Raw genomic sequence first — 21720 nt, 5'->3', positions numbered from 1 at the left:
AAGAAATTCTAACATTGGCCAGGCGCGGTGGCTCACACCTGTAATCCCAACACTTTGGGAGGCCAAGGTGGGCAGATCAGGAGTTCAAGACTAGCCTGACTAACATGGTGAAACTCCATCTCTACTAAAAACACAAAATTAGCCAGGTGTGGTGGTGGGCACCTGTAATCCCAGTTACTCGGGAGGCTGAGGCAGGAGAATCAGTTGAACCCCGGAGGTGGAGGTTGCAGTGAGCCGAGATCGCACCATTGTACTCCAGCCTGGGTGACAGAGCAAGACTCCGTCTCAAAAAAATAGAAATAAAAAAAAAAGAAAGAAAGAAAAGAAAAAAAGAAAAAGAAGAAAAGAAAAGAAATTCTAACATTTAGAGGTCAGCTAGGATAGACAGAGACAGTGAAAACCCTTGAGGGGAGGCTATAAATGTGAAAGAAAAACCAAGAAAGAGAGAAGAGACAAGTGTATCAAATAGTATTGGGAGATCAAATAAAGTGCTGTCATATATGTACACTTACACACACAGAGACAGGATTAAAAGGTCTGACAAAAGGGAGGTAAAGTGGAAATAATTCCTCAGAAAAGATTGGCAAGTAAGGTGAGGAGAGAGATCATTTCAACCACTGGGAAATAATAGAATGAAGAGAATGTGTCAGAAGTGATGTTTTAGGTGGGGATCTCAAGGCATGTTCAAATGCTGTTAGGAAAAATCCCACAGCCAGCCAGAAGTCGAAGATACAGGATTAAAGGGAAATGACCAGTGGAACAAGATCAGTGAGAAGAAGAATGGGTAAAGGCTCTAGATCATATGTGGGAAGGTAAGTCTTTGATAGAAGGTGGCAGGAAGTCAACTTCTCAATAAATGGTGGCTTAAGATATTTCTTTTATTATTCATATTTGCATCATAGTCCACAGCTCCTGGTTTGTACATATTTGTATTGCAAAAAAAGACTTGATGAATAAACAGTTCTAGCTAAAGATGAGGTCCTGAACTAAGTCTACCATCAGCAAAACCTGCAGCTGTTGTAGATTTTACTTACACTATGCTAAATGTTGTCCTCTGAAACTCCAGCTAATGTTGCATGCTTTGAAAAAAGAAAAGAAATAGAAAACAAAATCCAAGTCAGTAATTGTGAAATGCCAGTAAAGAATGCAGTTTTGAAAAGTAGGGGTAGCGGGAGGAGCAATAACTTAATAAGAATCTTGCTGTTTGCGTATTTTCGATTTCTTGCCCACTAGGTGGTGGAACAGAGTCCCCATCTAAACGACAGTTTTTTTCCTCACAGGTTTGTGTTTCTCTCACAACGCCTACACAGGTCTTTGCAGGCCAAAGAAATCCAAGAAATTCAATCTTTTCAAAATTGCCCCTTGGAAAAACAGAGCGCTCGAATGACAAGTGTGGGGAAGGCGGGAGGCGAAGATGCAGAGTGCGGAAACACAAGGACCAGGGGAGCTAAACTACATTTCCCAGAAAGCCACGGGCTGGGCTACAACCACCGCGCCCTCCAAGCCCGCTGGAAGCCTCCGTCTCGCTTCTCCAGTAACCGGTTTGCCGCTGTCCCCTTTTCTAAGGAACGTAGGGAAAGCCAGGGAAGGAAAGGCATTTTACTGCAGCAGCGAAGGTTTAGCCACTAGAGTGTCTTTCTCAGCAGTGGTTATTCCGACCTTCGCTTGTAAAGGCATTGGGAAACCCACGGCCCACGTGACCAGCCCGGGTCATGTGACTCCAGAACCCGGCAGCTGAAGTCTGTTACCCTGACTACTGGTGGACCCGCAAAGACCTTCCGGGAAAGCGCGGAATTCAGAGGCAGAGGTAGGTGGTAAGGTGTGAACGCTGGTTTCCCACCCAAATCGCCCTGGTCGAGGTCGTGCTTCATACTCGAGCGAAGGGCTTTAGTTTTCCGGGTCATTCCCCTTCTCCGCCCGGAGCCCACGGCAAATGCGTCTTTGTCTTCCCTCCAATTCCCGAACCCGCGCTTCTGGGGACGGGGTCGCAGCCAGGCTTGAGAAGCTTTTAGTGGAGCTCACCCCTGACCAAGCTATTCAGGCCAAGACCTTAACCGCACTTACCCTGAACTGATCGAAAGCGCTAATGAGGGGAAGAGGTGTTATGCTGCACGATGGGGAGGGTATTGTCTGGTTCTGCAAGCCCTCTTCCCCTCCCCCATCTCTACAGAAGAAAGCTGGGATTTGAGCTGCTCTAGGGAGTTCAGGAGCTGGGGGTCGACCCAAGGTTGGGTTCATTAGGTGTCTAGGGGAACGCTTTCCGTTGCAAATCACTGGATTCTGCTTGTGTTCAGCGCATAATTTTTGTCGGTCTTCCCTCGCTTCAAAAGAAACATAGTACTGATTTATGTACTCCATTAACTTTAAGTATTCTTTAAGTATTTTGACTAAATTACTAATTCTTACTAAATTCTATTTGTGTATATTTTGAAACATCCCCGTATCTGGATACAGTCTGCTTTACGAAACTGCAGTCTGCTTTACGAAACTATTACTATGGATTGGTAAAATAACGAGCCGAGTGATAGGGCAGCACAAACTCTGTCGTGTGCTTTGCAAGAAAGAAACAGTCCTTTGGATTTGCTAACTTATAGTTTTTAAGATTCCCTGTGAGGACCTGGTTTGTGTTTGAGAGGTACTAATTAACACATACACACAAACATAGGTTTGGGAAATATTGTAGAGACCACTCTTTAACAATTGGATGTTAACAGATGAAAACATAATTCTGAACGTTGAGTACAAGACATCCTGTCAAAGCTGCTTTTCCAAATCAGTTTGCTTAATGAATTAGGAATCTCTTGACCAGCTCTTACTGGTTAAAAAAAAATTGTGCATATATACTGAATGATAAAAAATGTCCGAAGTTTAAGTCTGGTCGTGTGCATGATCTGATGGATTTCCTCAAAAGATGTTTATGTCTCTTGTCATTTAGTGTTTCCAATGTTTGAGGTACTTTAGAATGTCTACTTTGGGAGGTCAAAATTGTTGACTATGGCTAACTGTTCCCAAGAAGAGCTAGATGAAGAGTTTGAACAGTTTATGAAAGAGGTAAGTTTATATTTTTAAAAGCTATATTGTCAAATTTGTCTCAAAAGACTCATCCTTCAATTCTGTCATTTCGAAGATACAGTTAGTCCATCACCAAACTCTGAATTCCCATCATCCCTCTAGCTCTGTCCGTTTTCTGCCACTGCTAGTTCAGTGCCATCATCTCAACTGGGCTATTGCAGCAGTTCCCAACTCAGAGTCCAGCATTCCTTTCACCACACTGCAGTCAGACTCTGTTCCTCCCCAGTAAAAGACTCTATTGGTCTCCCATCACATGTAGAAAAAAAAAAAACAAAAAACAAAAAACTGCTTACCGTGGTTTTAAAGCCTTTCATGATTTCACTCTTACATATCTCACTACCTTCATATCCCTCTTTCATCCACTTTATTTATTCCACAGTGGCCTTTTTTCTTTCCCAGACATTGCAAGCTCATTTCACCTTAGGAGCTTTGCACTCACTGTTCCCTCTGCCAATAATGCTCCTCCCTTACTCTTTACCTGGCTGGTGAAAATCTTAACTTAAATATCACCACTTCAGAGAGGCTTCTTCTGTTTATCCAGTAAAAGGTAAACACAAAGTCACTTCTTAATCTAGTATGTATTTAATTCTTTTTATAGCACTTAGCACATTAATTATTTTTCTCGTATGGGTCTGTTTTCTGCTTCCCATTATAAGAATGTATGGTCTGTAATGTGATGACTCTATGTTCATTGCTATTATATATCAACATGTTCACTACTATATCTACAGTACCTAATAAATACTTAATAAATATTTGAATGAGCATATTAAATGGTTATACCACGTTCTGTGTACAGTCATGCACCTCATAAAGATGTTTTGGTCTGCAACAGACCACATATACAACAATGGTTCCGTAAGATTATAATGGGGCTGCCCTATAAAGGTGTATCTTTTTAATCTTTTGTACCATATGTTTACTTTTCTATGTTTAGATACACAAATGCTTGCCATTGTGTTACAGTTGCCTGCAGGATTCAGTACAGTACATGCTGAACAGCTTTGTAACCTAGGAGCAATAAGCTATACCATATAGCCTAGGTGTGGAGTAGGCTATACCATGGAGCCATCTAGGTTTGTGTAAATATACTCTATGATGCTCCTATGATGAAATCCCATTTCTCAGAACATATCCCCATAATTAAGCGATGCATAAAACTCTATTTATATAAATGGAGGGGACTTGTAGAGCATTCAAGAGAGTCACATTTTAAGCTATTATACGTTATACATTCTTGTTAAAAAAGGGAGTTTAATGTAGTACAAAAAAACTTCACTTTCATTATCCGTCTCATGGAAAAATAATGCCTTCTTTGTAGAATTGTTTTAAGGATTAAAAAAAGCATCTACCAATTGTCAAGATGTAATAGGCACTTGGAATAAGTTTCATTTATCATTTGAAAAGTTGATTTTTTAAAATTTCAAATACAGACACATTTTGAAAATTAAATTTATAGGAATTTTTTTTATTGTAAAAGATAGCAGAACAGGCCTTCTAGAAGATGTTTTTATTCTTCCCTCATTTACCACCCTTCCAGCACACACATTCTCCAACACTCTCCTTCCCCCACCCTTCTGTCTCTGCCTCTCTTCCTCTTATATCCATCCTCAGTTGCAATGTGTCATTTTTTTTTTACTGTGAAAGTCATGATTTTAGAGTCATGCTAACTTTTCTCACTTTGATAAATTATTGTTCAAACAATTTATTCAAAGACATAGTTTATATATCTTTATTTTTTAGGAATTCACATAACCATTTAATTCACCCATTTTAAATGTGCAGTTCTGTGGTTTCAGAGTTATGTAACCATCACCACAATCAATTATAGGAATTTTTATCACCCCAGAAAGAAATCCCATATCTGTTAGCAGTTACTCCATCTCCTTGTTCCCCCTTCCCTAGCCTTAGGCAACTACTGAGCTGATTTCTGTCTCTAAATGTTTGCCTGTTACAGACATTTCATAGAAATTGTATTATATATTATGGGGCCCTTTGGGTCTGGTTTCTTGTACTTAGCATGATGTTTTCAAGGTTCATCCATGTCGTAGTATGTATTAACACTTCATTTCTTTTTATGGCTAAGTAATATTTCATTGTGTAGATGTACCACATTTTGTTTTTCCACCTGTCAGTTGACGGACATCTGGGTTCTTTCCACTTTTTGGCAGTTACAAACAATGCTGCCATGAACAATCATGTACAAGTTTTTGTGTGGATGTGTTTTTGTTCCTCTTGTGTATATGCCAAAGAGTGAAATTGCTGTATCATATGGTAGCTGTGTGTTTGCCTATTTTCTAAAATGACTGTGTTATTTTACATTTCCACTAGTAGTGTATTAGTTTATCAGAGTTCCAATTTCTTTTTTTTTTTTTTCTTGAGACTGAGTCTTGCTCTGTTGCCCAGGCTGGAGTGCTGTGATGCAATCTTGGCTGACTGCAACTTCTGCCTTCTGGGCTTAAGCAATTCCTATGCCTCAGCCTCCTAAATTGCTGAGATTACAGGCGCCTGCCACCACGCCCAGATAATTTTTATGCTTTTAGTAGAAATGGGGTTTCACCATGTTGGCCAGTCTGGTCCGAAACACATGACCTCAAGTGATCCGCCCGCCTCGGCCTCTCAAAGTGCTGGGATTACAGGTGTGAGCCACCACACCCAGCCTAGAGTTCCAGTTTCTCCATATCCTTGCCAACAACTGTTGTATCTGAGAATCAGCTTTTTTGTTGTGTTTTATTTCTATTTATTTTATTTTTATTTTTATTTATTTATTTATTTATTTATTTTTGAGATAGAGCCTTGCTCTGTCACCCAGGCTGGAGTGCAGTGGCGCAATCTTGGCTCACTGCAACCTCTGCCTCCCGGGTTCAAGTGATTCTCCTGCGTCAGCCTCCTGAGTAGCTGGGATTACAGGCACGCGCCACCACGCCCAGCTAATTTTTGTATTTTTAGTACAGACGTGGTTTCACCATGTTGGTCAGGCTGGTCTCAAACTCCTGACCTCGTGATCCGCCCACCTCGGCCTCCCAAAGTGCTGGGATTACAGGTGTGAGCCACCACGCCCAGCCTGTTTTGTTTTATTTTTAATGAATCATATTCATTAAAAATAATTAATGAAAGTGCTGGGAAGCACTGTGGAAGGTTGTTTAAAGTAAGAACACTTATCATGTATTAGAAGTCTTCATTTCTTTTTTTCTTCTTTGTCATGGCCCTACAAGGTCAGTAGTACCATGCCTATGTTACAGATAAATTGAAAAAATGGGAGGAAACAGAAATGGAACACCTCAAGGTGATACTGAAGTTTAGAGAGTAAGTAAAAAGTGATGCAGCTAACTAATTTCACAAATTCAGATGGGATAAGGAATATTTTTTTCTTCCCTCCTCCTGTCTTCCTACCTGTTTGTTAGTGAAGACAGTTAAGTTCTTCTTGAACATTTTTAAATTGACATTCTTCAAGTCACTGAGGTAGAGTTTTTTGTTTGGCAAGTGGAAGAGTGTGTGTGTGTGTGTGTGTGCGCGCCCGCGCACGCTCTGTCATTTTAGAAGTTTAAAGGGTCACTCAGATAACAATATTCTAGTTGGGGAACTACATAGTATAGTGGAAAGTGGACAGGAGTTAGTCAGACATGGGTTTAAATGTCACTTTGTAACACTTACTAACAGTAGCAACTTAAGCAAGTTGCTTAGCCTCTTAGAGCTTCAGTTTCACCATGAGTAAATTTCTGCAGGGTTGTTTAAAGATTAAGTGAGTTAACCTGAGTGTAGATTCTGACATAGAGCAGGCATGTAGTAAATGTTGGTTTCTTTTCCAGAAAAAGTAATGTAGAATGAGATTGAAAAAGGATCAAGAGCAGAGTCCTGGAAAAGTCTGCTAAATAAATGGGCAAAAAGCCAAAGCTATTAAAATAGATGGAGGGGAGTAGCCACAGATCTGAAGAATAACCCAGAGGAAGTGATGCTACTAAAGTCAAGGTAGAGAGTTTCAAGAAGTAAGAGTTTAAGAGTTGATCACCAGTAGCAAATTCCATGATGTGATCAGGGAGGATAACTGACAGTGGTACTTTATTTGTGGCATTTCGGAGGCCTTTGGTGCCTGGAGGAGAGCTGTTTTGGTTGGGAACCAGATTATAAGGGGTTAAGTGAACTCAAGGAGTTGGTATATCAAGGAAATGTGATAGAGTAAAAGGGACGTAGGGATAAGGAATTTTTTTGTTTTGTTCTATTTTTTTTTTTTCAGAGTTGAGTAGAATGCTCATTTTTTCATTCTGCAATTGTGCCCGGTACTATGCTAGGCACTGGAGATGCAGTGCTGAGCAGGTGTATAATCAGAGGGAAGGGCGGGGAGTAGAGAGAGAAGGGAGTGAAGATACAGATATCAAATGGGATAACCAAGGAAGGAAGAACCTAGAGAAGTTCTGCTTGGAGTGGAGGAAAGAATTGTGTTGTCTGAGAGACGAAAGAAGTGCCTTCACAAGTAAGTTTAGTAGTGGAGTGAGGTGGGTGGTGTTTGAAGGTTTTTATTTCTCAGAGAAAAGGGTGACCAAGTTATTGGCTAAGGTGGTGGGGGGTGATACTGAGGTTAGAGCATGGGATTTAGGATTGTAGTAAAAATTGGATTGGAAGAGTAGAAAAAAGCAAATAAGTGTTTATCAATCACTGAAAAAAAATGCTGATTTTTTTCTTGGTCAATTTCATCCTCCTCTTTACACCCTGAAACTCAGTTCTTCCTTATATTGAAATTCTGTTTCTAGAGTGGTGCAATGCAATTTTGTTCAGCCATTATTTATTCTTAAACCCTAGAGAATGTCTAGAAGACAGGACTGTATCCTCCTGTTTTTTCTTTGCTGAAAAAAATTCTTGATCAAGTTTTCGTCTTTGTTGTTATTCTCCTGGTTTACTTAATTATGAAATTGATGCTCAGAGATGTATGTCTGATTTTTAAGTTATTTTGGCCAAATATGTTTGTAGCTGTGAAATTATACGTTATTGATGAGAATGTTATTTATCTATGTGATAGCTGAACTGTGAGCGAACTAATAGAAACATGCTTAATGATGAATCTGAGATTCTTGAATTTACACTGTATTTTCAAATTGAATGTCTTATATCTAATTCAGCTTTCAGATGATTCTTTTGAAAATTCAGACAAAACAGCTAGACAATCTAAAAAAGAGATGAAGAAGAAAGATACAGTGCCTTGGTGGATAACTGAAGATGATTTTAAAGATGATGGTAAATGTTGCTGATTTTTAGTTTCAAATTATTTGACCACAAGGGGTCAGTCAAGACTTCTGGATTTTGTTACTTCACTATAAATATATACAGAAAATACTAATAGTGTGGATTTTTGAAGTTTGAATTGATTTTCATATAACCAGTACTTTATTATGTATTTATTATGTAATTGAGAATCTGCGTTATAACATTATCAGCTTATTTTACATGGAGATAATTTATATTTACTCAAATTAAGGTGACAATTCAGGTATATTTATTATCATGTTTAATAATAAATTGATTTAAGGTGATTTAATAAGATATTCTGGCAGTATATTAATGTCATTGCATTGGGAAGAGTTTAACAAACCTATAGACCTTGGTATCACAGTTTGTTAATGACAGTAGTAAAAAAAAATTTACTGCCATATGTATATATGTCTCTCATATATATGTATATGATATGCCCAGGCTGAAGGGCAGTAACACAATCATAGCTCATTGTAACTTCAAACTCCTGGACTCAAGCAATCTTCCCACCTCGGCTTCCTGAGTAGCTGGGACTACAGGTACATGCCAACATGCCTGGCTAATTTTTTTTATTTCCTGTAGAGATAGGGTCTCTCATTGTGTTGCCAGGCTGATCTCGAACTTGCCTCAAGCAGTCCTCCCACCTTGGCCTCCCAAAATGCAGAGATTACAAGCCTAAGCCACCACTCCTGGCCTGATAGGTTTACTATACATGATACTGCCACATCTGTAAACAACCCCGACTCCTTCTATTTCAGTACCTACATTCACACCATTTGTGGATCAGTGTTAAGCACAATTTTGTAAAATGATAGAATTTCTGTATCTCTAGGGAAAAAATATACATATGGGCTTTTGGTTTCCCCCCCTCCCCATGAAAATTGAGCCTGAATTCATGTCATAATTAAGACTCTGCATGATCTGACTGGAACCCTCCCTTCTCGTGTACTCTAGCCATGGGTAATCATTCCTCATCTCCTGGAAACACCATAGGCCTCCCTGCCTCTGTGCATTATCTCATGCTTCCTTGCCATTAGAATGCCTTTCCTCTCATCCTTCTTGCCCAATAAAGCCTAGCATCACCACTTTTTGCAGTCCTTCACTCTATCTTCTAGCTCTCTTGTCACAATTAGTTTCTCCTTCATTTTGATGTCAGAACACCATAGTAACACTTACACATTGTGTTGATAGTTGTAACCTATAGGACAACTCCTGCGGTTGGGAGCTTTGCGAGGGTAGGAAACACTTCTTTGTCCTTGTATCCCCTGACCCTCAACATTAAATGATAAATTTGATTAATAAATGCATGTTAAAGTAGATTTGACAGTTACTTCTCTGTTCTTTTTAATACTGTAGTTTAAAGAAATTCCTTATTGAAAAATTCAGTGCATTTTTTATAAATTCTTATGCAACATGCTGAACTTTGTAGTGAAGAATTATGTTTTAGACTCTCTCCCTGCTTTTAATGCTTGAAAAGGATATTATAAGATGAAGTACTGTTGGAATTGTTGACAAAGATTTGGGACACAAAGCCTTTTGTCTAGAAGATAATGAATCAGAGCAGATATATACAACCTAATCCTACAGGAAAAGAATAGCTCCTAGACCAAAAATACTCACATGTAACCTGATTGATGGTATTAATAATTTTTTTAAATGTATCAGAAATAGATTTGATTAGTAAAAGAAGTAAAGAAGGATAGTCAAGAAGCAAACTTTGACAATGTCAGCTTAAACAGCAGGAGGTTTCCCTGCCCACGGGAATAACCTGGTCCCTGATTCAAGCAAACGGTTACTGAGTTTGTATTATGTTCTAAATACTAGGCATTAGTATAAAAAGGCAAGACGTGATTCCTGTATCAAGAGTGTAGAACCTTCTGAGGGAGAATTCAACACTCCTCTTGAGAAGAGGAATGCATTATTAATCTTAAGACAGGTACCATTAAACATTAACAGTGAGCAGCTTTTACATTATAATTTTGCTTGTTTCCCAGTTGCCATAGGAATAAAATGTTCGGCTTAGAAGGTGAAACTATCTCATCCTCTTGCTGATTGTATTCTTTATTGTAAATAACTAAACTGGATCTTCGTTTCTGTTATATTAATCTCTTGTGAACTTGGTTAGTGTGAGCTACAACCTCAAGTTGTGCTTTAGAGCCAGGGTGAGACCCTGGACATGTTGCCACCACAGCACACCAACCTTGGCATATACTTTTTCATTTGAAGCATCTATGAATCTCTCTCTTGATTTTTTACAACTTATGGAGGTTATTATTTGATCCAGTAAAACCATTATTCACAGAAAGGCATAAAATAAATTGATTCTTAGCCTTTTCCAAGAGGACACTAATTAGGAAATTGAAGTAAAAATTCGTGACTTCTTAATAAGGCTTCCTTCTACCAAAAGTGATATTTTTTCTAATCTTCATATTTATAGCACACATTTTCAGTCTTCTGGTTTTTGAAGAAAACAAAGAACAAAAGAATATTAAAAAGCAAAAAACAAAAATAAAACAATACTCATAATTATTTACCTTTTCCGTATATCAGTTTTTTACAACAGACATATACTATTAAAATAAGGAAATTTTGATACTGTATAGCTTTACCAGTTTTTTCTAGTGCTCTTGGAATACAGAGCAAGACCCTGTGCTGGCCTATGAGGACGAGCACGGTCCAACCATTGACTTCCTGCTCTGGGCTTATTTCCTCTTAGGCTTACGCTCACCATCTGGGTCCAGCCTCACTGGCCTTTTTGCATCTGCAAATGTGGCCTGCCCCTCCCATTGTCACGCTTCTGTACCTACTGTGTCCCCTGCCTGTTCTGGTCTCCCTGGCCTAGTTCACCTAATTATTTCCTGGTCTTTCTTCACATCTTAGCAGAAATGTTACTTCCTCATGGAAATATTCTTGGATTTTCCTGTCTCGGTATACCCCCCCAATTAATCTTATATAATTCCTTCAAAGCAGAGTTGTAATTCACATTTAACTTTGCTCTGTGAATACTGCTGCTTCTCTAGTAACCTCCAATGGTTACTGTTTTCTTTGCCACGTCTCTTGTTCCATTAGACTTGGAAAAGGAGTAGGTCATTGTTCATTGCTGTTTCTAGACCGTTCTTCCAATCTCCTTATGAACCTTGCTATCAGACCACCTATCTACTATGTCTCTTTGTTGCAGTTATCTACTGAACTCCGGGTTATTCCTCCTCATTCCTCAAAGATTTTAGCTGTTGTTTCACTGTGAGTCTCCGATTCTCTTGTCTAATTATTGGTGACTACATTAACTACATAGCTAATGCCTCTAATAACCTGACTTCCGAGTTCCTTAAACTTCTTTACACCCAAAAATCTTGCCTGCCACATCATAGCCACCTCTTCCCTCTAATAGCTTCTCATTTCACTTGTTATAAAAGCTAATGACCTTTAAGCTACCACCCATGCCAGTTCTGCACCCTGACGTTTTTGGCCTCCCAACTTAGACTACCTTTCTCTTGCTTATGCCCGTATCACTACACTGGCCTCCTTTCTCTTCACACATGCCTGGGCATTTTCCTGGCTTAGAGGCTGTACACTGCTTTCCTCCTCCTTAAACACTCTTCCCCCGTGTATTCATGTGGATTGGTCCCTCACCCCCACCAAGCCATAGCTCACGTGTTAACTTCTCAGCGAAAGCCTTCCTGACCATCCTATTTAAAGTTGTAGTACCCTCCATTCCTGCATTCTCTGTTCCTCTTTCTTGTTTTATTTTTCTTCTTGGCACTTAACTGTTTTCTAATGTACTATTTAATTGCAATGTGCTTATTTATTTTACTTATTGCCTGCCTCAAATCACATGAATAAGCAGGGATTTTTGTTTTTTTTTATTCACTGATAAAGCCCCAGCATTTAGAACAATGCCTGGTGTGCAGTAGGCACCCATAAATATTTGCTGTTGATTGTCTCCTCCTGTTAGATTTTAACCTTCGTGATGGTAAAGGACTTCATTGTATAGCTGGCACTAACAATGTTCTAGGTACATAGTTTGTCAAAAAATTTGAATAAAATAAGTAATACTCAGAACGTTTGCTACATAAACATAAGTTATACTTTTTTACCCAGGATTCATAGAACATTTTTGAAACTTTTTATTATAAAAAAATTCAAACATATACATAAGTACCACATACTCTCATGTACCCATTGCCTAGCTGCAACAGTTGTTATTAACTCATGGTCAATCATTTTTCATCAATATTCTCTCTTGTTCTCCACCTTCTGACACTCAGGATTATACTGAAACAAATCTCCAACAGCATATCAGTTCTCTCCACATATATTTCAAAGTATCTCTTAAAATAAGTACTCTCTTTTTAAAATATAACCATAATAATGTCTAAGAAATATCTATAATAATTTCTTAGTATCATCAAATATATAATCAGTCATAAAAAACTTTTAATATGCTTAATATATATTAGCCTTAGAGAAAATTTCAAATTCCTGAATGCTGTGAGAGACTATAATACCCTCCCGTCCCCAACAGTATGCACATAACCTGGCATGAGAACCTCTCCTGCAGTGAGCCACTGATTCCATTGTTTTAGAAATAATGACTTTGAAAGAGCTTTTACTATTTCCATCTATTTTTTGAAATGATATTTACACTAACGAAGGCTTCTGTCTAACCTAGTAGGTTTTTAATTGTACCTACTTTGCCCCCTTGTATTTTGTTATAGTAATTCATGCCACCCACAGTCTATTTCCAATAGTGTTAAGAGTTCAGCACCAAAAACTCTCTGAGAAATGTAAAGAACAGAGGGAATAAGGCAGAAGATACTCTTTAAAGTGTCATGGTATACTGTATTAAGTACTTGTAATTACTTCAAAGTAATTTAAAAAAATTTTGTCTCATGGTGCAACTCTTTGAAGTATTCTATTTAATATGATACAGTGCCACCAAATAGAATTATAATCTTTCTTTTCTGAGTGTTAGGTCTGATGGATTTTTATTTAATAGAGCAGATTTATTTTGTAGCTACTGTGCACAAAATTAGCATAACATTATTATTGTGTTGTCATAGTGGCCAAAACAGTTCTTTGAACATAAATCTTCATCTGTATTAAATTGTGTACCTAGGACTGCTTGGAACAAATGTGAGCTATTTGAAAACAAAGAAGACTTCTCAGCCTGTTATGGAAATAGAAGAGGAGTCTGCTGAAAAGATTCAATTTCTTAAGAGCAGTGGAACCTCTCTCTTAAGTACTGATAGCTTAGAAACAAATGGTAAGAAATGCAAGGGATATGAGTTGGTAAATTATTAATTGTTATGCTTATATTCAGAATTACAAAAATTAACTATCTTGAAGCCTCCTTTACTGAAGCATGTAGACAGATTTAATATCTTCCTAGAGGTTTAGAATTATTCTAGAGAAGCTTTAAACCTTACGTATTATTAATATGAATTCATATTTGGTGAGTGAGAGTAAATGTTTGTAAAATTTTTAAAATTTACTACATAATGTCAATAAATGCATCATTCAAATCAATGTTTTCAAAATTCTGTATATTACTAAAATATATTTGTGCTTTCCATTTAGAACTAGTAGTTTCTGAGCTCAACCATAGTAGTCTCGGAGTGGGATTGGACACATTAGAAGAACAAGAGGAGAAAGAACAATTTTTTGCCAGGCTTGAGAAAGGCTTGACATCTTCCATTGATTATTCGAGATTAAATAAGGAATTGGATTCTAATGACTCTACACATTTTAAAGCTTTACATAGGTAAAGTACAGTGTAAACTATTAATGATTTTTATGATTTCTGTGTTTTTGGAAGGCTGATATATGTGTGATTTTAAATAGGTAAACATTATAACAGGCAAAATTAAATCTTATTTTTTAAATCTATTATCTGTTCATTTTATAGTTAGGGTTTTTCTTATGTGTGAATAGAATATGTGTCTTTGTATTTGAGAGCCCATGCTGCCTCCAAAATCTGAAATTTCATGCTATTGAGACTAATAGTACATTGCCAAGATGTCCTTACTAGGAAAGTCATTTATTAAGTCATTTTCCACAGACAAATAGAGTCCAGGTTACCATTATAAACTCAGGAAAAAATAACAGAAAGGGAAGTGGGAACCAAGGAGCAAAGACAAGTTTGATCTGTGTCTTAACCTCTGTATGGTTGGCCCTGATGGTTATCGGGAAACCTCATTTATTCTAGAAATCCCACTAGTTCACTGAACTGGTCCTCTCTTTATTACACTAGACCATTGCCAGTCTCAAGACCTTTGAAACCTGAGGTCTTTAATGCCGTTATTTAGTTATCCATGTAATTCTTAAAATTATGAATGGAAAGCAGATCATAATTTTATTTAGGATTTTGAGATCACAAAGGTATAATTAAGGGTCAGGAGAATCATAATCTCTGATTATTAGAGTGCCTAGGCTCTGCAGGATGGTTAGTTTTTTATAGACAGTGGATAAAGAAATGCATTTACCTTCATGAACTTTGCGGGGTCTGAGATTTTTACCCTACTTGGCAAGCTAACAAGCTAGCCTTCTGGTTTTATGATGTTGACAATAGACAGAAGATTCCTGGATCAGAATTAAAGAACAAAGGCAGTACCTGAGTGTCGCATTTGTTCGCATTGGTTCCCCATGCCCTATGATTATGCTGAGGGCAAGGCAAAGGATCCATAATGGATGTATTCACACACAATGGGCTGTGTTACAGAAGAGGAACACTGAGCTTGGAAAATGTATTACTTTTTTTTGAGACAGAGTCTCGCTCTGTCGCCCAGGCTGGAGTGCAGTGGCACGATCTTGGCTCACTGCAAGCTCCACCTCCCGGGATCACACCATTCTCCTGCCTCAGCCTCGCGAGTAGCTGGGACTACAGGCGCCTGCCACCATGCCTGGCTAATTTTTTGTATTTTTTAGTAGAGAAGGGGTTTCACTGTGTTAGCCAGGATGGTCTTGATCTCCTGACCTTGTGATCCACCTGTCTCAGCCTCCCAAAGTGCTGGGATTACAGGCATGAGCCACCGCGCCCAGCGAAAATGTATTACTTTTATAGTAAGTGGAAACAAGCCTGCTCTTTGTTTGGTCGGAAATGTTACCCAAATGGCATGGTGAAAAATGATCAGCATCTTGTACTCTTGGCATATTCAGCAAGAATGTGCAGGGACACTCAGGGCCTATGGTCATTGCCTCTCCCAACGTTGTCAATACAGATTAAGCATGCGCGGGTTTGTGGGCCACAACTTTTTGCCACTTTGCTACATTTTTAAACTTTTTTCTTATTTCTTAACAGTATTCTTATCTATTGATATTTCTGCTGTAGAACAGGCTGGTCAAAGTACAGAATAGCATTGAACATGCAATATTAGGTATTTGTAGCTCTCATCATTATTATATATAGTCTTATAGTTTCTCTAACGATCTCACTAAATAGGGTTGATAGACTGAAAAGGTAGAACTGATTCTTGGTTTGAGAGAAAGCAGTATATGAACTAATACATCCAATATAATTAAATCATACTCAAGCTCCTTTGTCCCCTTGCTTAGGTTTTGTTTTAAGGCTCCTATTCAGCTTCTGTTTCAGGATTAAATTGCTTATTAGCATGTAAGTGCTGACCTTAGCATTTTTTTTCTGGCTTTCATATGGACTTCACTGGTTCTCATAGCTTGTGGTCAGTTTCTAATCTTTAGTGTAGAACGGATATCTAGGGTTGTAAGATAATATTTGTACATGTAAATGCACATAGTAATAAAATTGTGTATATTTAAGAAATAGGGCATCTTTTTCCTTTGTATTACTTTTAAACTGCAATTAATCAAATGCTTCGAAGATGCTTTATTTTCAAAACGTTTTCCTTAAAGTTCCCAAATTTTTAGCTTTTGATAGAACAAAAAGACTTGAGAGAGGACATGTATAATTTTAGGGATTTTTAAAAACGGTATACAGAAAGAGTTGCATGAGAATATGTTTTTAACATGTAATGCTAAATTAAATAAATATTTTTTCCAGTAATCAAGCCAACGCAGAACTAACTGATGACGAACATGAGAATGAATCGAAACATGAAGAACTGGCAGGTAATTTCATTGGTTCTTAAATTTATAATATTTGAAAAGATAATATAGCTTTTAATAAAGACATTAATAAGAAAAATAATTAAAAGGAAAATCATGTTGTCTCAGAGCTTTGAATAGAGTGGGTTTGCCTGTGTTATAAACTGAGCTGCTAAGAAATTGTTAAAAGTGAACTGCCTTAAAAAGGTTTTTTTCATAGACTGCATATAGCTGGTTTTAGCATTTTTGTTCAATCTGACAGTCTCCGCCTTTTAATTGATGTGTTTTTACCCTTTACAGCAGTGTATTTATTGATATAGTTGTTTACGGTTTTGCCATTTGTTTTCTTTTCATCTTCTTGTTTTTGTTGCTTTTGTCCTTCCTTCTATTGTATTACTTATAGCATTCCATTTTATTCTTATTTTGGCTTTTTAGCTATTCTTCTTTGTTGTGTTTTTTTCTTAGTTGCCCTATGAGTCACAATATATGTCTACCTTATCACAATCTACTTTCAAATAATGTTATATCACTGTATTTATATGAACTCTAACAACAATAAACTCACCTCAACCATTTTGCTATTTTTGTCAACGTTTTTCTTCTACATGTCTTAAAAACACCACAGTGCATTATTATTATTGTTGTTAAAGCAATCAATTATCATTTAAAAGTACTTTTAAGGAATATAATAGATATTTATGTAAAAATGTGTATTTATCCATATATTTACCATTCCCAGTGCTTTGTATTCCATTGTGTAGATTTGAATTTATCTCAAATTATTTTTCTTCACCACAAAGAGCCTCCTTTCACATTTCTTGTAGTGCAGGTTACTGCTAGGAACAAGTTCTCTCAGCTTTTGTTTGTCTGAAAATATACTCTGCCTTTGTTTTTGAGGAATACTTTTACTTGATACAGAATTTTATGTAGTGTTTTTTTTTCCTTCGGGCAGTTTAATGATTTTATTCTATTGTCTTTTGACCTTATTTCTCATGAGAAGTTTCCGGTAATTCCTATTATTGTGATTTTGTATATATCATGTATTTTTTTTCTCTATTTTCAAGGTTTTATCCTTTTTTTTTTTGGCAATTTGACTATGGTGTATCATGGTATGCTTTTCTTATATTTATTCTGTTCAGAGTTGGTTGAGCATCATTGATCTATGGATTTATAGTTTCCATCAAAATAAAAAATATTTTGGCCATAAATTCTTAAAATATTAATAATAATGCTGCTTTCCGCTTCCTGCCCTCTGACCCTAATTATGTTAGAATGCTAAGCTTTGTTTTATGGGTCACTAAGACTATTCCATTTTTTAAAAACTTTTTTTCTTTCTGTGCTTCACTGTTCACAATAGAACAGTTCCTATCACTGTTCTTTTGCTTCAAGTTACTGGTTTTTTTCCTTTCTTTAATCTGCTATTAATCTCTTTTTTTTTTTTTTTTTTTTGAGACAGAATCTTGCTCTGTTAGCCAGGCTGGAGTGCAATGATACCATCTCGGCTAACTGCAAGCTCCGCCTCCCGGGCTCATGCCATTCTCCTGCCTCAGCCTCCTGAGTAGCTGGGATACAGGCACCCGCCACCACACCTGGCTAATCTTTTGTATTTTTAGTAGAGACGGGGTTTCACTGTGTTAACCAGGATGGTCTTGATCTCCTGACCTCATGATCTGCCTGCCTTGACCTCCCAAAGTGCTGGGATTACAGGCATGAGCCACCATGCCTGGCCCAATCCCATCCTTTTTTTTTTTTTTTCTTTCACTCTAACAGTTCATTTTGGATCTTTGTTTTAAAATTCTTTAGCATTTTTCTTCATTATGTTCATTTTTTTCAAGTCCTTAATATTAAACATATTTTACAGATCTCAGTATTTGTTCATTTCTGTGTCTCTTTTCTGTTGGCTATTTAGTTTCGTGACACTTTTTCCTGCCTCTTAGAAGTCTAGTAATTTTTTATTGGATATTGGGTATTGTGAATTTTATGTTATTCAGTGTCTGGATTTTATTTTCTTCTTTTAAAGAGTATTATTGAGCCTTGTCTGGTAAGTAGTTGATCCTACCACTTGATTTTTTTCAAGGCTTTTCTTATGCTTTGTTAGCAGAAGTCTAGAGTAGCTCTAGTAACCTCTAACCCTACTGCTAAGGCACATCCCAATGCCCCTAGTGATCAATGAGGTCTCTCCACTTAAGCAGATTAGAGTTCAAAAGTCTCCCTGTCTTGTATGAACTGTGAGAATTATCTAACTTACAGCATCCCACTTGTTCTTGGCTCATTTTATGCATTAACAGCTTAGTATTCAGCAAAGACTCAAGGGCACCCTATGCAGATTTCTGGGGCTTTGTTTTCACTTAGGCACCTCCTCTCTTGATTACTGTCTTATATTTTATAAATTGCCTCAGCCTTTCTGAACTTATCTCGCTCTCCTCTACTCAGTGATACTGTCCCAATCTCCCCACCCCTGCTCACTACTTCAGAACATATGTGCCTTCAGGTAATTGTAGGCTAGCTCACTTGTTTTCTTAGGAATCACATTTTTTTGCTGCCAGTTGTCTAATATCTGAAAATAGTTGTTTTATATATTGTGTTGTTTACAAAGAAAGTACAATCCCTTTAACTCCAACATGGCAGAGGAGAAAGTCCTCTAGATTGGCAAAAAATTAAAAATTTGCAGCTAAGTTTGCCAACAAAAGATGAAAAATGTCTTCCAAAAGGTTTACATTGCATATGGTTTATCTGAGCTTTAAGAACATTTTTATTTCTGAAAATAACATTTTTGAAGTTACAAGGATAGAGAATCATAGAAACCCAGTAACTTGAATATGTAACATCTACCTGCGAAAAAGGTCAGAGTGGTACAAGTAAATATTCTGATTGTTTTCCGAACAATGTGGAAGAGTCTAGATATTATCTCTGATGTTTCTCATGTAAGAATCACCCTCTCAAATTTGTTTTACTCTTTCATTTTTATATAAACTTAATTTGCCTTGATGTTTGTTCCTGAAATCTCTGACATGTGCTGTTTTCCTTTTCTTTGTTTCTCGTCTCTCATTTGTCTCTGTGTCTACTAATGACACTTCCTTCTTACTTCAGACATACTTTATTCATGACAGGTTTCTGGGGAGGAAGTCAGTCATTCATGTGCTGGATGCTAGTATTTGCCTGTAGGCTGTTTAGTTACTAAATGAAAATAATAAAATGTAGTTTTGATGAATGCTTATTAGATTGGCACTTTTCCCAATCAGAAATAATACTTGGTTGTATTAACTTTTGATTTAGATTAAGTACAGCAGTAGCTATAATAGGCCGGGTGGCTTACACCTGTGATCCCAGCACTTTGTGAGGCCAAGGCGAGTGGATCACCTGACATCAGGAGTTTGAGATCAGCCTGGCCAACATGGTGAAATCTGTCTCTACTAAAAATACAAAAAATTAGCCGGGCGTGGTGGTGGGCACCTCTAATCCCAGCTACTCGGGAGGCTGAGGCAGGAGAATTGCTTGGACCCAGGAGGCATAGGTTGCAGTGAGCCGAGATCGTGCCATCGCACTCCAGCCTGGGCAACAAGAGCAAAACTCCGTCTCAAGAAAAAAAAAAAAAAGAAGTAGCTATAATAATATTAACAGCAATAATTACTATAAACATTATAGCTAACACTTATATACAGTGCATATTACATATCAACCACCGTTCTGAACACTTTAACTCTTAATCATCTCAGCAATCTTTTGAGAAAAGTACTATTATCCCCAATTTACAGATGGAAAAAGTGAAGCAAAGGGAGTTTGTGGCCTGCCAGTGGTTCTACAGCTGAAAGTAGTGGAACCAGGAATTGAATTTAGGCCTTCTGGCTCCAGGTCATGCTCTTAAGCACTATGCCATACTGCCTGAACTGTTTCTAACACTTTCTTTATGCAGTCACACACACTCCACAGCGCCTCCTATTAGTTCCCAAATCCTAAGTAGTTGTCCAAGTTCAGTGTCATATTCTCCCATATCTCCTCTTTCCTTGTTCATCATCTTTTCTTAAGCAAGTCTAATCTCGAGGGTCACTTAAAATTCGGTGGTTCCCACCTAGACTACTAAAGTCTTAATCAACTTGTATTGTTCACAGCACTTAGAAGTGTGCCTAATACAAAGTAATTACTTATAACTATCTTGTGATTTTAACTATATGTCTACTGATATTAGAAAATCCCAAGCAGTGTTCTTTCTCATGTGGAAGAGAAACAAAAGTGAACTTCTCAGCCTCAGAATACAAATATTGACATAGTTAACCAACTAACCTAGTTTATCTACCTAAGTTACAATACACATGCTGTTCCAAGCTCATATTTCTTATGAACTAAAATGTAGATGTTTCTGTAGCCAGATCTCACTGGAAGCATCCCTGTTTCACTCCCAAACCCTCTCAAATTCATTTCTTCACTTCCAGTATTAATTACACACAAGTTGTCGTCTTCGTCTTCATTCTAACAAAAGAGTAAAAAACAGCCATTCCAGAAGTAGACTCTAGTACCTTATGTAGTCTTTTTCCCATCAAGCCATCCTGTTTCTCAGTGTGATGCAGTTTTTTGAAATACAAATTTGATCATGTTTGTTTCCAAAATGATCAGTTCCACTCTGAAAAGGTGTTCCCCTTTTATAGCTACAGATCTAAATTAATACTGTGAGCAAGTTAAAAATTGAAGAAGAGATCCTGGCCAAATAATTCCTGTCCAACCTTTCCCATAAGTAGACTGAATGCCTCAGTTAACATGGAGACACTTTTTCCTTCTGCACAAAGTCATTGAGATATAATTTGGAGGCTTCAGATAAGAAGCACTCAGGATTGGGAAAACAGCAAAGGTTGTATAAGGCCAGTATTTACCTAAGGGAAGGGTCAGAGATCTTTCATAAGTACTAGTTAAGACTTACAATAGAGATACCTGTAGAGACAAAAAAAAAAAAATCAATCAACCTAAAAAACAAAATCCAACCTTTTTAAAAGTGGCAAGATTTCACAAAGGTCCTTCCTTTTATAAGTAAGCAATTGGTCATGTTTGTCTTTTAAAAATAAATATTAAAGTCTTATTTTAAAGGTAATTCAAGATCCTTTGGGCAGCTCTAGAAATTTTTATTTGGTTAATAATATAAAAGACTAAAAATATAAAACTCAGAGAACTATTTGAAAGTACCGTAATGACAGAAACCAAAGATAGTCTTATAAATTGAACTCTCATTAAATGTTTGCAAAAGAAAAAGTTCTTTTTTTTTTTTTATACTTTAAGTTCTAGGGTACATGTGCATAACGTGCAGGTTTGTTACATATGTATACATGTGCCATGTTGGTGTGCTGCACCCGTTAACTT

The 21720-nt window shown here is 37.3% G+C and overlaps 1 protein-coding gene across 4 annotated transcripts in view; it reads left to right on the top strand.

Moving 5' to 3' along the window:
* Nucleotides 1-1221: 1221 nt before the first annotated feature.
* Nucleotides 1222-21720, top strand: part of CEP162 (centrosomal protein 162) — a 103843-nt gene continuing 83344 nt past the window's right edge. For all 4 annotated transcript variants that reach the window (XR_004672045.3, XM_063605401.1, XM_003816394.5 and 1 more), the window contains exons 1-6: nucleotides 1222-1807; nucleotides 2936-3051; nucleotides 8187-8301; nucleotides 13433-13579; nucleotides 13894-14077; nucleotides 16331-16398. Coding sequence is in view for 3 of the 4 variants with exons in the window: in XM_063605401.1 (XP_063461471.1) it covers nucleotides 2995-3051; nucleotides 8187-8301; nucleotides 13433-13579; nucleotides 13894-14077; nucleotides 16331-16398 (571 nt within the window). In the remaining variant the exon portion in view is untranslated. The remainder of the gene's footprint in view (nucleotides 1808-2935; nucleotides 3052-8186; nucleotides 8302-13432; nucleotides 13580-13893; nucleotides 14078-16330; nucleotides 16399-21720) is intronic.

This window comes from Pan paniscus, chromosome 5 (genome assembly GCF_029289425.2).
Source record: "Pan paniscus chromosome 5, NHGRI_mPanPan1-v2.0_pri, whole genome shotgun sequence".
NCBI classification, from domain to species: Eukaryota; Metazoa; Chordata; class Mammalia; order Primates; family Hominidae; genus Pan; species Pan paniscus.
The sequence above is the reverse complement of the archived record's forward strand: the minus strand, read 5'-3'. Positions and strand labels throughout refer to the sequence as shown.